Source organism: Salmo trutta, chromosome 30 (genome assembly GCF_901001165.1).
Source record: "Salmo trutta chromosome 30, fSalTru1.1, whole genome shotgun sequence".
Classification (NCBI taxonomy): Eukaryota; Metazoa; Chordata; class Actinopteri; order Salmoniformes; family Salmonidae; genus Salmo; species Salmo trutta.
In genome coordinates this window covers 9,152,694-9,168,995 of record NC_042986.1, presented here as the reverse complement: position 1 = coordinate 9,168,995, position 16,302 = coordinate 9,152,694, and the positions used below count along the sequence as shown (strand labels likewise).

General features: G+C 43.1%; 1 protein-coding gene across 2 annotated transcripts in view; it reads left to right on the top strand.

Annotated features, from left to right (window-relative positions):
* Positions 1-16,302, top strand: part of LOC115167856 (low-density lipoprotein receptor-related protein 1) — a 137,256-nt gene that overhangs the window by 25,170 nt on the left and 95,784 nt on the right. For both annotated transcript variants that reach the window (XM_029722542.1, XM_029722541.1), the window contains exon 2: positions 6,308-6,430. In XM_029722542.1, the coding sequence (XP_029578402.1) occupies positions 6,308-6,430 (123 nt within the window). The remainder of the gene's footprint in view (positions 1-6,307; positions 6,431-16,302) is intronic.

The window sequence follows — 16,302 nt, the reverse complement described above, 5'->3', positions numbered from 1 at the left end:
ATCACCACTCATACTCTGAGATGCTTGAATGTGTGAGTGAATATAGGGCAGGGCACTTCTTCCAGACGGGCTAGTAACACAGATGCAGACATACTAAGTAGCTTCCTGTGACCTCCTCAGACAGATGTGTGAAAAGGCTTTCACTTCTCAGGTATTTCTTGAACAAATATTATGACAAATTTTACAAAGTGGGCCAGACTGACTGAGCACATTCCTCAGCTTCTAATGGGTATTGAGAGAGGAACTCTGCTTTTATATTTAATGCTAATCTACAATAGAACTCTCTCTTTCGTCTCTGTGTACAAAGCCTCCATATATAGTAGGCCTATGAGATGTTGTTATTTTTGTCTGATAACCAACATTGACTTATGGAAGATTAGTTAAAGGTTTATTTGTAGTTAATAAATCAGTAGTAAATAGAAACGTGAGTGCAGCAACATCAGCTATGTTTATTAGAGCGTTCACCTCAAATCCAATTTTATCGGTCACGTACACATAGATGTTGCAGATGTTATTGTGGGTGTAGCGAAATGCTTGTGTTCCTAGCTCCAACAGTGCAGTAGTATCTAACAATGCACACATCTCAAAGTAAAAGAATGGAATTAAGAAATATATTAAGATAAGCAATGTCAGAGTGGCATTGACTAAAATACAGTACAATAAAATACAGTAATATACACTACCGTTCAAAAGTTTGGGGTCACTTTGAAAAGTCCTTGTTTTTGAAAGGAAATCACTTTTTTTGTCCATTTTAAAATAACATCAAGTTGATCAGACATACAGTATAGATATTGGTAATGTTGTAAATGACTATTGTAGCTGGAAATGGCAGACTTTTAATGGAATATCTACATAGCTGTACAGAGGCCCGTTATCAGCAACCATCACTCCTGTGTTCCAGCGGCACATTGTGTTAGCTAATCCACGTGTATAATTTTAAAAGGCTAATTGATCATTAGAAACCCTTTTGCAATTATGTTAGTGTAATAGTGTAGGTTCCGTCCCTCTCTTCGCCCCAACCCGGGCTCGAACCAGGGACCCTTGCACACATCAACAACTGACACCCACCGAAGCATCGTTACCCATCGCGCCACAAAAGCCGCGGCCCTTGCAACGCAAGGGGAAACCCTACTTCAAGTCTCAGAGCGAGTGACGTCACTGATTGAAATGCTATTAGCGCGCACCACCGCTAACTAACTAGCCATTTCACATCGGTTACATTAGCACATCTGAAAACTGTTGTTCTGATTAAAGAAGCAATAAAACAGGCCTTCTTTAGACTAGTTGAGTATCTAGAGCATCAGCATTTGTGGGTTTGATTACAAGCTCAAAATGGCCAGAAACAAATAACTTTCTTCTGAAACTCGTCTTCTGAGAAATGAGAGCTATTCCATGCGAGAAATTGCTATGAAACTGAAGAACTCGTACAACTGAGCAAGAGGACAAGTACATTAGTGTCTAGTTAGAGTTTCAGAAGAAAGTTCTTTGTTTCTGGCCATTTTGAGCTTGTAATCAAACCCACAAATGCTGATGCTCCAGATACTCAACTGGTCTAAAGAAGGCCAGTTTTATTGCTTCTTTAATCAGAACAACAGTTTTCAGCTGTGCTAACATAATTGTAAAAGGGTTTTCTAATGATCAATTAGTCTTTTAAATTGATCAACTTGGATTAGCTAACACAACGTGCTGTTGGAACACAGGAGTGATGGTTGCTGATAATGGGCCTCTGTACACCTATGTAGATATTCCATAAACAATCTGCCGTTTCCAGCCACAATAGTCATTTACAACATTAACAATGTCTACACTGTATTTCGGATCAATTTGATATTTTAATTAACAAAAAAAATGCTTTTCTTTCAAGAACATTTCTAAGTGACGCCAAGCTATTATATGGTAGTGTACATATAAAATGAGAGTACTCCTACTTTGCTGTCAAATTGAATCTGGATCACTAATTAGAGTGATATTATTGAGTGTAATAAATAGCCAGAGGACTGTTTTTGACAGTCGTTGACATCAAAACAGTAGAAATGCCTTCACACTGCTCGTCACCTTATTTGAGGTGTTTTGATCCTTTTCAGTTTTTAGTATCCTAATATGACCTTGTTACATGTTAAACATAACAAGCCCAATCACTGACTCATTCTCAGTGGCTGAGATCCCTTATGATCCTCTTGGTGGTGGTGGTGTACCTGCTCCCTGTAGGCTGTCCCGTCGTTGTTGGTAATCAGGCCTACTACTGTCGTGTCATCAAGTTCGCTGATGACGGCGTTGGAAGTGTGTGAGGCCACGCAGTCGTGGGTGTACAGGAGGGGACCGAGGACGCACCCTTGTGGGACCCTAGTGATGAGAATCAGTGTCGAAGCTAGGCAACATTACCTCCGTCACCTCGGGGCGGCCCGTCTGAAAGTCCAGGACCCAGTTCCTTAGGGAGGAGTTCAGTCCCAGGGCCGTGAGCTTTGTGGTGAGCTTAGAGGGCGCTATAGTATTGAAGTCAGAGCTGTAGTCGATGAACAGCATCCTCACATTGCATTCCTTTTTGTCCAGGTGGGTGAGGGCAGTGTTCAGTGCAATGGCAATTGCGTCGTCCTTGGATTTGTCAGGGCGGTAGGTGAGTTGGGGAGGGAGGAGGTGATGTGGTCTGACTAGCTTCTCGAAGCTTTATGAAGACAGAAGTGAGTGCTACGGGTCGTTAGTCATTCAATTGTTACTTTCAATTTTTTGGGTACAGGGATGATAGTGGACATCTTGAAGCAGGTGGGGATAGCGGCCTAAGCTAGAGAGAGCTTGAAAATGTCAGAACACACAACAGCCAACTGGTCTGCACATGCTCTGAGGGCGCGGCTAGGTATGTCATCTGGGCCGGCTGGCTTGCGAAGGTTAACACATTTGAATGACTTACACAATTCTGTTGTGGCTGTTTTTCCTTTTGGATGAAATGCAGTGAGGTGAGAAATGATTAATTGATGGATGTTCCCAGAGGTCTAGTCATAACAGCAGCGATGGTAATGTAATCCAAGTCAACTTTCAGAGGTGGCAGGAAAAGGAAGTAATTTAACTGGCAATGCCAGCTTTAGCTTCCACTGGCAACATGGCCTTTTAAATACCCATGTTTACTGTTTGGTCCAGCCAGTCCCAGGAGGACAAATAAAGGCCATTCATTCATTTCTTTCATTCATTAATTTGTCCCCCTTCTGGAGCTCAAACATATTCAAATGATTACCATCATATCCCAGGTTGTTGCACCTTCTGCAGCATTTTGGCCTTGCCTTTGGGGAAAAAACAAGGTTGTTAATAAGGAATTAACAATCCCCATCTCTGTCTGAGATATTCCAGTACTGTGCTTTGAAAGGGGACGACTGAGGGGAAAAGCTAGCCAGCAACCTCCAATTACCCCCGGAGGTTCTCCCGTGTGTGTGTGTGTGTGTGTGTGTGTGTGTGTGTGTACACACACTGGTATGTGGAGCGTTGATAAAATTAGAACCCGCAATGTTTTATTTCCAGTTTTTATGCCCAGTCATGGAGAACAAGTGGCTGAGCTGCTCCAAAGAGGCAAGGGGATGAGAGGGAAATGCCCGTACATAGCAGCCTACTCTAGGCTTTAATACTTCCACTGATCCCTTCTCCTACCGGAACCTATGCTCCAGGTTAGGCTTAGAAAGGCCAGGGGATGAGGAGGAGAATATCCACACACAGCAGCATGATTTGGGCTCAGTACCACTCATCTCCCGGTCTCATTGCCGGACCTATCCTTTTGTCTGACTATGTTCAGCTGTTGAGACTGGCTCGAGGAAGGGTAGTACTGTTTATCAGTGTAAGTGGAGCTAATGTGTTTACAGCATTGCAGAATTGTCAAATACAGGAAATGGTCAGAAATGACCAGTAAAGAGGAAACTGTAACTTCTAATAGCCCTTGGGCCATGGTTAGCCTCTTGTTCCATCTCAGTGGTCCCTCTTTGGGACTAGGTGTGTGCGTGTCATCTAAGTTCCTTCAGTCATCCGCTTCTGTCTTTTTTGTTTTTGTTTACCATGTTTCCTCTCTCCCTCCGTCTTTATTTTGTCCCTCCCCTGTGCGGTTGCTAGGAGCTTGTGAAGTTCGTGCGCTCTCAGTCGTTCTCTCCTATCCATTCATGGTTGTGTTCGCGTATTACATTCCTGTCACATTCGGAAATGTCTTCATTTGGAAATGTCTGTCCTCTCATGTCCTTGAGTGTAAATAGAGAGGCCTGAAAGAGAGCGGAGATGTTGCTCTGAATGTTAAGTACCGTCACTCTCCTAATCATTTCAAACATCAAGGTGCTGTTAGTGTATTAAAGACGGCTGTCATTTGATCTGCAGCATACCCTTCAGCTTCTAATTGTATTTACAATAACCTGACACTCATGAGTCACCACGTTTGAGTCCACACACACACACACTCACTCACTCCCAGGGCTCTCTAGCCTAAAGCCCTTAGCATGACAGTTTAGAGAGAACATGACCACAATGATACACTGCCCCCATACTCTCTTGTGATTGCAGTCACATCACTTTCCCCTTGTGTTCTGCTCCCTTCCCCCAAACACCGCTCTGCCTGCTAAATGATGTGGGGAGGGAGGGAGGGAGGGAGGGAGGGAGGGAGGGAGGGAAAGATGGAGGAAGAGAGAGGGAGGGAGGGAGGGAGAGCGAGCGAGCGAGCGAGGCAGTTCCTGCAGAGAATCACAATGAGATGGTCTGCTATGTGCTGCGATTCTCTCTCTGTGTGTGTGTGTGTGGGACTCTGCTCTGTTTCCACAACACTGCTGCTCTGCTCTCTCTAAAACAAGTACAGTAACAATGACGTCCCCAGCTGAGGTAGACACACGACCAATGCGGTACTCTTCTCTCCTCCTGAACCCTGATTATAGTTGGGAACCACTGTAGCTGTCAGGAACGGTTGTTTTTGTTGAGTGAGTTTTGTGCTTGGTTTAATCCTACAGAAATGATTCATCTTCATCTAGTCAACACGTCGTGATTGTACTCTGCTGACTCACGAGAAGAGTCTTTGCCAACAGTATTCAACTCTGCCTCCCAACAGCACCACCTCCTCCTCCTCCGCCGCCTCCTCTATCTGAATACCAATGTACTGACTGAAAGGCAGGAACCAGATACAATGAGGCAATGCTGCCAGTCTGCCAAACTAGCATATTTGTCATGTAGGACCTGGCTGTCAGCAGCAAACCAGGCTGTTCCCCTCATGATCTGTGATGGAATTTTCTAGACTAAAAGGCCTTAGTCCAGGCCCAGGGTGACATGCACCCTGTTGCTGGGTGACCATGCAGGGGTCAACACAAGGTCAATAACCCTGCTCTGTGTCCAATCCACCACAGGGAGTGGAGCACCTCATTCAGAAAACACACTCTTCTACAAACTCACTCACTCCCGACACTGGTGCCTTTAAGTCGGTTAGCAGTTTGTTTATTTCCTCTCCCCAGACAGCCCGTTTTCACTCTGCTTTTGATTTACCTCTGAGGGACTTTTCAACGTAACCGACCGACAGAAGCCTTTTCATTTCTACCACAGTATTCACGGTCATCACTGAGCAGTCAGTCATTTTCTCTGACCTCTGAGAAAAATCCCAGTGTGGTATTTCTGAGCAGTATGTGTCAGCAGAGATTGTTGAGGTTGGTTTACCACATGGTAGCACCACAGAGTAGCCCTGACGGCCCAATGGCCCTCTAGCTATGTCTGGCACTGCCCCTCTGCTGACATGGTTAAACTGAATCTCACACCTGGGTTCAAATAGTATTTGCCATCTCTCAAATACTCTAGCTGCCCTGGATTGAGCTTGCCTGGCGCTATTAAACCAATGGAATAGTCCCAAAATGTGCAACCCCGCCCAGCTGACACTCCAGGCAAGGCTCCATCAAACGCTGAAAGTATTTGAAATAAAATAAATTCTACTTGAGACCAGGTCTGGTCTGGTAAGACTCAGCCACACTCTGGGAAACCTTGTGAAGCACCACTTTAATTAGGCCAGGTTATGTGAGTCTATATGCTAACGCTATAACAACCTGCCCACAAAACACACCCAAAGCAACAGCAGTCCTGATCCAATAAATGTCTTCAGTAGTGGTTCGCTAGCCTACTTTCTGTTCAGTTGAAAATTCAAACATTCATACGTTTTACAGAAATACAGGCACAATAACGCAGTATAGGGGAAGATCGTAGAATTACACATGTCGTTGTATTACAGGATCTCTGGGGGGGGAACATTCTCCAAAAATAACTAAGGACTCTGATAAATGTTGGTAATAACACCTTGTCTGTGTTCTGTATGTTCCAGCTCCGAAGACATGCAGTCCTAAGCAGTTTGTGTGTAAGGACCAGGTGACCTGCATCTCTAAAGGATGGCGCTGCGATGGAGAGAAGGACTGTCCGGATGGATCAGACGAAGCGCCTGATATCTGTAAGTACAGTTAGCCTGCAAATTACATGATATCTGTAAGTACAGTTCTAGTATAGCCCTCTACAGCAGGGTTTCTTACACTTTTTCAGCCTTGGACCCAAATAAGAATTTCTGTGTGTTCCTGGGACCCACGCTTAGGAAAATATGCAACTATATGTAAATATTGGTACATTTCATTGCCCTTATGCCCCCCCCCCAAAAAAAATGCAATGTAGACAAAAACAAATAACAATGAAATACCCATAAATATATTCTGTTTATTTTTCCCCGTTAAAAACACTCTTGCATACCTGTCTAGGTTGGAACTGTTGAGGTTAAAATACAATAAATCATTTCATTCTGAACTGGAATAAACGGATTGATCACATCGCACAGATACAGAACACAAACACAGGCCTTTTGATCGTGCAACCCTAAGTAACCGTATACATTAAAACAAATATCAGGCCTACTATAGAAATTATTGTTGATAAAAAGTCTAGGTTGGAACTGTTGCTGTTAAAATACAGATGTTTTAAATTCTGAACTGGAATAAAGTGATTGACCACATCACACAGATGTAGACCAGAACACACACACACACACACACACACACACACACACAGTCCTAATGAGAGGTGTGTGGCTGGTTGACGTTTTCAACAAACATGTCTATTCTCAGTTTCTGACAGTCCAACACTGAGGTGATGCTCAGCATTGACACTGTTTCTGTACTTGAGAACCTTGACTTGCATAGCTATGTGGTGCCAAACTGGACCAGAACATCTACTGCTTTCTCAGTCAGGCAGGAGACCGCTTCCTGCTGCAGATGATCAACCCAGAACTGTGTGAGTGTTTGTCTCAAAAAGCATCTTGCTTCAATCAGTTTATTCCAGTTCAGAATAAAAATGATTACTTGTAACGGCAACAGTTCCAACCTAGACTTGTTATCAACAATAACTTCTACAGTAACATGTACAGTAGGCCTGATTTAATTCATCTTCATCTGTACTGTTTCTTAGGGTTGCACTATCTGTAGCTAGTTAGCTTGCTTTGGCTAACGTTAGCTATTAGCTGTGTAACGTTAAAAGGCCAGGGTCTTGTTTGAAAGAGAAACTCGCATCTACTACTACGAGAGAGAGTACTCCCTTATTGCTGCTTATCATCACTTGTTATAAAATGACGACAATGCCTTGTTAGTTGACTGACTTTTCCTATTTCGAAGCAAGCACTGTCTCCTGGAGCATTCTACCATGTTCTGAAATGACTCCCTGGGTTTACCGTCATGTAGTGCCTGGATGTTTGGTCAGGACGTGTCGTTTTATTCATTTGTTCGTTTTGAGACACTCATTACTAAGCACTTCCCCACACAAAACGCATTGTGGGCGCTCCTCGTTATTTCTCGAACTTTGTATGAAAGAGGCAAAAAGTCGTCGCCGTATTTGCGTTTCAAGACGATTGAGCTCAGTCAGAACTTGTGGCTAGCATGAGTCCATTTCATGACAGCGGTGAGGAATAGCAAGTCAGTGGCTTAAACCACAGCGCTGCAGCGTGTGGGTCGCGGAGTGAAAAATGATCAGGTAAACCGCGAAGCACACGGGCGTCTCCCGCTACCTCTCCCACTCACTCAGCTGCCAAACTACAGCAGAGACCGCTGCTAAGCAGAGAGCACTTGGCCAAATCAATTCCAGTAATTAATGAAATAATTATACATTTCCGTCGCGACCCACCATTAACAGGTCCATACTTTAAGAAGCGCTGCTCTACAGCCAACAGCGAGCAGGGCAAGCCCCCCCCCAAGTCACTTATGTTTAACTTCTTCTTGAAAGGTGGCTGTAAAGCTTCTGTAGGACCATCTCTCTGTGGAGGTGCCCTCAGGACTGATGTAGCCTGTAGGACATTGCGCTTAGATGTTACAATTTGCTTTTTAGCATCACTGACCTTCCTTCCCATTCATCTCATCCACAGATGATATACAGTACAAATTATGGTGGCCATTTCTTTGCGCTCACGTCACCATTTAATTAGTACAGTGAAGAGATGAAGCCTTGTTCAGCCAGTGTAACATTGGGTCAGGTTTTGCCCTCTGTCTGTCTGAAGGACACCAGTGTAGAGACTGCCCTGTCCGACTGCCCAGTCTGGCCCGGCCCGGTTGGGCTGTTATAGTCTAGTGAGTTAATAGCTCTCTCTAATGACGTCCGGTTGTTTAGTCTGGCTGTTCAGAGGGATGTCTGCTCGTGTCTAGACTCGGCCTCATCTCATCTGTGTGGTCTCTCTGAGAGGCCGGGCCTCAGGCAAGACAGTCCCATCTGACAGCCACCCCCTGGGTCTCTGCACCCAGACACTCCCACTATGTATGGGTGTGAGTGTATGATATGGAGGAGTTTATAATGGCGGCTAATTGCGATGTTTCTCTCCCAGCACTCTTTCTCTCCCAGCACTCTGTCATAGGGCGACGACTCATCAGACAAGTTGGGGCTCTGTAAAATCTTTAAATTTTTTACCTGATTACGTTTAGTTTTTCCACAAATTCTGTTTTCTCTGTTTTGTTTTTTCCAATATTCCACTTTTCCCCCCAAAATAGTTTTTCGCTCTACGAATCACACTTCTATTTTATTTATTTATTTTTACAAGGAAATTGGATGTTCTAAGTCCACAACAATACTCAAACCACATCAGGAGACTACTTTTGATGTCTGGGATTTTTGGGTGTATTTACCCTTTACAGGTGGAATATGCAGAAATCGCGCCGCCATTTCCTGGTTGCAAAAATTCTAATTGTTTGCCTAATTTCAGTTTGTGACAAAACAAGCTCTCATAGTGAAGAGAATCATTGTACCATTGAAACTGCTGTGAAATGAACTGGAAACAAAGAAATCGAATATATCCTACTTCTTAGACTTGCTTTCAATGAAAATGACTGATCTATAACTCACATTTCTATGTACATTTGATCGGGTTGCGCAGAAAGTTACATATTATAGCTTTAATGCAGGTGTGCACCAGCCAGAGACTGTTAGCAACGTTTCTGTAGCGCTCATGTGTCTCGTGTGCAATCCGGTTTCCGAGCTGGTCACGGGTGCACCTCAGCTATGCTCAAGGTACTAAACGATATCATAACCGGCATCGATAAAAGACAGTACTGTGCAGCCGTCTTCATCGACCTGGCCAAGGCTTTCGACTCTGTCAATCGCTGTATCCTTATCGGCAGACTCAACAGCTTTGGTTTGTCGAATGACTGCCTTACCTGGTTCACCAACTACTTCTCAGACAGAGTTCAGTATGTCAAATCGGAGTTGTCCGGACCTCTGGCAGTCTCTATGGGGGTGCCACAGGGTTTAATTCTCGGGCCTACTCTTTTCTCTGTATATATCAACGATGTCGCTCTTGCTGCGGGTGATTCCCTGATCCACCTCTACGCAGACGACACCATTCTGTATACTTCTGACCCTTCTTTGAACACTGTGTTAACTAACATCCAAACGAGCTTCAGTGCCATACAACACTCCTTCCGTGGCCTCCAACTGCTCTTAAACGCTAGTAAATCCAAATGCATGCTTTTCAACCGTTCGCTGCCCGCACCCGCCCACCTGACTAGCATCACTACTCTGGACTAAAGGTTGACCGATTATGATTTTTCAACGCCGATACCGATTATTGAAGGACCAAAAAAAGCTGATGCCGATTTTAATCTTTTTTTTATATTTAAAAAAATTATTATTTATTTATTTGTAGTAATGACAATTGCAACAATACTGAATGAACACTTATTTTAACTTAATATAATACATCAAAATCAATTTAGCCTCAAATAAATAATGAAACATGTTCAATTTGGTTTAAATAATGCAAAACAAAGTGTTGGAGAAGGAAGTAAAAGTGCAATATGTGCCATGTAAGAAAGCTAACGTTTAAGTGCCTTGCTCAGAACATGGGTCCCGTGTGGCTCAGTTGGTAGAGCATGGTGTTTGCAACGCCAGGGTTGTGGTTTCGATTCCCACGGGGGACCAGTACGGGGGAAAAAGATTTAAATAAAAATGTTGTGTATGAAATGTATGCATTCACTACTGTAAGTCGCTCTGGATAAAAGCGTCTGCTAAATGACTAAAATGTAAATGTAATGGGAACATATGAAAGCTGGTGGTTCCTTTTAACATGAGTCTTCAATATTCCCAGGTAAGAAGTTTTAGGTTGTAGTTATTATAGGAATTATAGGACTATTTCTCTCTATACGATTTGTATTTCATATACCTTTGACTATTGGATGTTCTTATAGGCACTTTAGTATTGCCAGTGTAACAGTATAGCTTCCGTCCCTCTCCTCTCTCCTACCTGGGCTCGAACCAGGAACACATCGACAACAGCCACCCTCGAAGCAGCGTTACCCGTGCAGAGCAAGGGGAACAACTACTCCAAGTCTCAGAGCGAGTGACGTTTGAAACGCTATTAGCGCGCACCCCGCTAACTAGCTAGCCATTTCACATCGGTTACACCAGCCTCATCTTGGGAGTTGATAGGCTTGAAGGGGTGGGTATAATTTGTGAAATGTTCCAACAGGAATCTGTTCTAAAAAAATGTAAAGTAAAAGGTTGCCAACCAACAACGCATACAAAGTAGCAACGCATACAAACCTAGCTAACTAGCTGCCGAATAGGCATCAACTCACCACGTAGCTTATTCTTAATGTTTGTCCATAGGCAACCAGAGTGAGGACAGACATTTTTCGGAATAAACGTGATGAGTGAAAAACGCAATGAAATAGACCACTCCCTACCCGGTATCTTATTCTGCCGCTATAAAACTTTGTATGCGTTGTTTTTTGTCAACCTTGTTATTTACAAAGTTTTTGGAATAGATTCCTGTTGGAACATTACACAAATTATAACCACCCGGCTTGAAGTCATAAACAGCTTGAAGCACAGCGAAGAGCTGCTGGCAAAACGCACAAAAGTGCTGTTTGAATGAATGCTTACGAGCCTGCTGCTGCCTACCACCGCTCAGTCAGACTGCTCTATCAAATCATAGACTTAATTATAATATAATAAACACACACAAATACGAGCCTTAGGTCATTAATATGGTCGAATCCGGAAACTATCATCTCGAAAACAAAACGTTTTATTTATTTTTTTCAGTGAAATACGGAACCGTTCCGTATTTTATCTAACGGGTGGCATCCCTAAGTCAAAATATTCCTGTTACATTGCACAACCTTCAATGTTATGTCATAATTACGTAAAATTCAGGCAAATTAGTTCGCAACGAGCCAGGCGGCCCAAACTGTTGCATATACCCTGACTGCGTGCAATGAACGCAAGATAAGTGACACAGTTTCATGTTAGCAGGCAATATTAACTAAATATGCAGGTTTAAAAATATATACTTGTGTATTGGTTTTAAAGAAAGGCATTGATGTTTATGGTTAGGTACATTGGTGCAACGACAGTGCTTTTTTCGCAAATGCGCTTGTTAAATCAACACCCGTTTGTCGAAGTAGGCTGTGATTCGATGAGAAATTAACAGGCACCGCATCGATTATATGCAACGCAGGACACGTTAGATAAACTAGTAATATCATCAACCATGTGTAGTTAACTAGTGATTATGTTAAGATTGATAGTTTTTTATAAGTCTAATGCTAGCTAGCAACTTAGCTTGGCTTCTTGCTGCCCTCGCGTAACAGGTAGTCAGCCTGCCATGCAGGCTCCTCGTGGAGTGCAATGTAAGGCAGGTGGTTAGAGCATTGGACTAGTAACCCGAAGGTTGCAAAAACGAATCCCCCCCCTGAACAAGGCAGTTAACCCCCATTCCTAGGCCGTCATTGAAATTAAGAATGTGTTCTTAATCTGACTTGCCTAGTTAAATAAAGGTGTGTTAAATTTTTAAAAATAATAATACAAATAAAAAACATCGTCAAATCGGTGGCCAAAAATACCGATTACTGATTGTTATGAAAACTTGAAATCGGCCCTAATTAATCAGCCATTCCGATTAATCGGTCGACCTCTACTCTGGACGGTTCTGACTTAGAATATGTGGACAACTACAAATACCTAGGTGTCTGGCTAGACTGTAAACTCTCCTTCCAGACTCATATTAAACATCTCCAATCCAAAATTAAATCTAGAATCGGCTTCCTATTTCGCAACAAAGCCTCCATCACTCACGCCGCCAAACATACCTTCGTAAAACTGACCATCCTACCGATCCTCGACTTCGGCGATGTCATTTACAAAATAGCCTCCAACACACTACTCAACAAATTGGATGCAGTCTATCAGTGCCATCTGTTTTGTCACCAAAGCCTGTTATACCACCCACTGCGACCTGTATGCTGTAGTCGGCTGGCCCTCGCTACATATTCATCGCCAGACCCACTGGCTCCAGGTCATCTATAAGTCTATGCTAGGTAAAGCTCCGCCTTATCTCAGCTCACTGGTCATGATAACAACACCCACTCGTAGCACGCGCTCCAGCAGGTATATTTCACTGGTTGTCACCAAAGCCAACACCCCCTTTGGCCGCCTTTCCTTCCAGTTCTCTGCTGCCAATGACTGGAACGAATTTCAAAAATCGCTGAAGCTGGAGACTTATATTTCCCTCACTAACTTTAAACATCAGCTATCTGAGCAGCTAACCGATCGCTGCAGCTGTAGATAGCCCACCCAATCTTCCTACCTCATCCCCAAATAGTTTTTATTTACTTTTCTGCTCTTTTGCACACCAGTATTTCTACTTGCACATCATCATCTGTTCATCTATCACTCCAGTGTTAATTTGTGGTACTGTAATTACTTCGCTACTATGGCCTATTTATTGCCTTACCTCCTCACGCCATTTGCACACACTGTATATAGACTTTCTTTTTTTTCCTATTGTGTTATTGACTGTACGCTTGTTTATTCCATGTGTAACTCTGTTGTTTGTGTCGCACTGCTTTTCTTTATCTTGGCCATGTCTCCGTTGTAAATGAGAACTTGTTCTCAACTGGCCTACCTGGTTAAATAAAGGTGAAATCTTTTTATTTGTATTTTTTTAACACAAACACAGACAGGTATTCCTGTGCTGTTACAGAACGTTACAGGAAAATATGAATTACTGATGCGTTTTGTTCAAGTCTTATTATTAACTTGGGCAAGTAATGCATTTTCTATTAAGTTACAAATATTTAGTTGATTTGTTACGAAGTTCAATAAATGTTTGAATGTTGTTGAATTCGGTTTTAATGTCTGGATTCTGTGATTCTGTCCGCGTTCTGCCCTCAATGCAGATTTTATAGGTCCCTACAAGTGGCTGACACCCAGAATGATGTCGTTTGTTATTGCTGGAGAAAAACACTTAAGTACTCACAGATGGGCCTTTTGGATCCCAAATGTATGAAATGGCTTAGTGCAATAAATATTTTCTGTTGCATTAATAGATAAATAAAACATTCATGTTGGTGTTGAAATTGAGAAAGGGAACTTTATATTGCTGCATATCATTGTTGCCGAGCTTGAATGTGTCTCCCATCCATGGATAGGTCAGCAGGTTCTGTCAAATTCTCTTGTAGCCTATCCTAGCCTAGTTCCAGATGTGTTTGTGCTGCCTTGCCAACTCCTGTGGTCATTGGCGTGACAATGGCCATTAAAGTTGGCGAGACAGTGCAAGCTAATCTGGATACAAGCTGTATCCTATATCTCTCTCTAGATCGCCAATATCTGGCAGTTCAATGAGTACATTGGACACCCAGACCAACTTTTTTTTCTTCCAAATGTTGGTTGCCTCAGTCTGAGTTAAAATGTGTTTTCTGGAGATAAACTAAAAAAAGTCACAGTTCAATAGTGCAAAATACTCTCTCCTCCACTTCCTTCTTCTTTCTCTCTCCCATTGGTCAAGCTGCATATGATTGAGCTTGGCTGGAGCAATGGGACCAATGGACTAACCTTAAATAATATGGAATAGTTCCATCTAGTGTTTTGAAGTGAAGTGTTTGAAAGGAAACGCATACTAGTTGAACCCAGGTCTGATTTCACCCCCTAAATGGAAAAGGGTGTAAAAGAAAAGCAGCAGGTTTCTCCATTCCTCCTCCTCCGGTGCTAACTGGGTCTTTAATAACGTGTAGCCTGACTGACACTCCTCCTAACTCCCGGTTCTCCTCTAGTCTAAACATACATACACACACACACACACACACACACTCCCAACTCCCTGTCCTTCTTGTCTTGCCTAGACAGTCTAGTCTCCAACCCCCTTCACTCTCCTCTCCGTCGTCCTTCATGCCAAGCAAACACTCTCAGACTCCTCCTTTTAATGGATGAGTCTACTCGAGAAAGGTCAGCTTGCACATGATGTTAATGCTACCTCTGACTTTCACTGAGTTATTGGGAAAAAATGTTGAATTAAATCCTATGCCAAAAAACCTACAATTGCTGATTTCTCAAGGCACAGTAAATCTGTTTTGATGTAGAGCTTCCGAGGGTGACACATTATTTGGATAGTCCATCTGTAGATCAGTAACGTTTCAACTCTTTACTTTTAAAATTTTTATTTCACCTTTATTTAACCAGGTAGGCCAGTTGAGAACAAGTTCTCATTTACAACTGCGACCTGGCCAAGATAAAGAAAAGCAGTGTGACACAACACGGAGTTACACATGGAATAAACAAACATACAGTCAATAACACAATAGAATAATCTATGTACAGTGTGTGCAAATCTAGTAAGATTAGGGAGGTAAGGCAATAAATAGGCCATAGTGGCGAAATAATTACAATTTTGGCATTAACGCTGGAGTGATAGATGTGCAGATGATGATGTGCAAGTAGAGATACTGGGGTGCAAAAGAGCAACAAACAAAAAAACAATATGGGGATGAGGTAGTTGAGTGGGCTATTTACAGATGGGCTGTGTACAGGTGCAGTGATCGGTAAACTGCTCTGACAGCTGATGCTACTAACGTTACCCCGGAAATGAACCTTAACGCTTACGCTTATTTTAAACCCTGAACGTAACCGTAACTTTAGGAAGCGGGTGCTTCTCAACAGCTAGTTTGTAGAGGCTCTACAGATGGGTCATACTATCAGGACTATCCAAATAAAGTGTGACCCTTCAGAGACTTATTACGTTGATGGTCATTTCAAACGCTAGATCAGAGCCGGGTTTCAATAGAAACGTTGGCACACAGCTCCGTTTTTAAGTCGGCAGACATCACGATCGCCGGTGTGCTGAAGTTTCTTTTCAGTTCAACAGAGGCTGAAGGAACAGTAGTGACTATGAAGGGTTTAATTGACCTGGACTGATCTTGATGGGCTGCCGGTGGCTGAAACACTGCTCGCCATACAGTCCTCTTCAGTCAGATGAAACACTGCATTGTCTATGTGGACAAATTACATAAGTGGTATGGACATTTCACTTACATCCAATTGCTTTGTAGCCTAACTGATGGAGGGGGGGGGGTGCAGTTGAGTCTTTCAGGAGTTTAATGTCTTTTACTATTCATTTTACTCTTCAAGCAGGCATTAAGTAGGTGCAATCTTTCAAATCCTATTTGAACCCAGGTCCGAGTACTACAGCACTGTTCAGGTCAGCCTTGTCCGTTCTCTCCGTCTTCCCTACTTTAAAACCAACAGCATGAGAGCCACTCGGCCTAACAGGCTGTAAACAATGAGGCCTCTCTCTCTCTCTCTCTCTCGATAAACACTCCAACACCATATGGAGATGAGTAACTGAGGGTCTGGCCCAGAGCCCCAAAACAGGAGCGATATTACCACATATCAACCACTTGTCAACCCAGGGGTGACTAGGCTCTGTGGAGGCAGTCAGTGGGGATGTCCAGAATCCTATACTAGGCTGACGAGCAGGACAGATATGTGGTTATATCATCAACTCAGCGGTCTGTGTAGGTTTTCTCT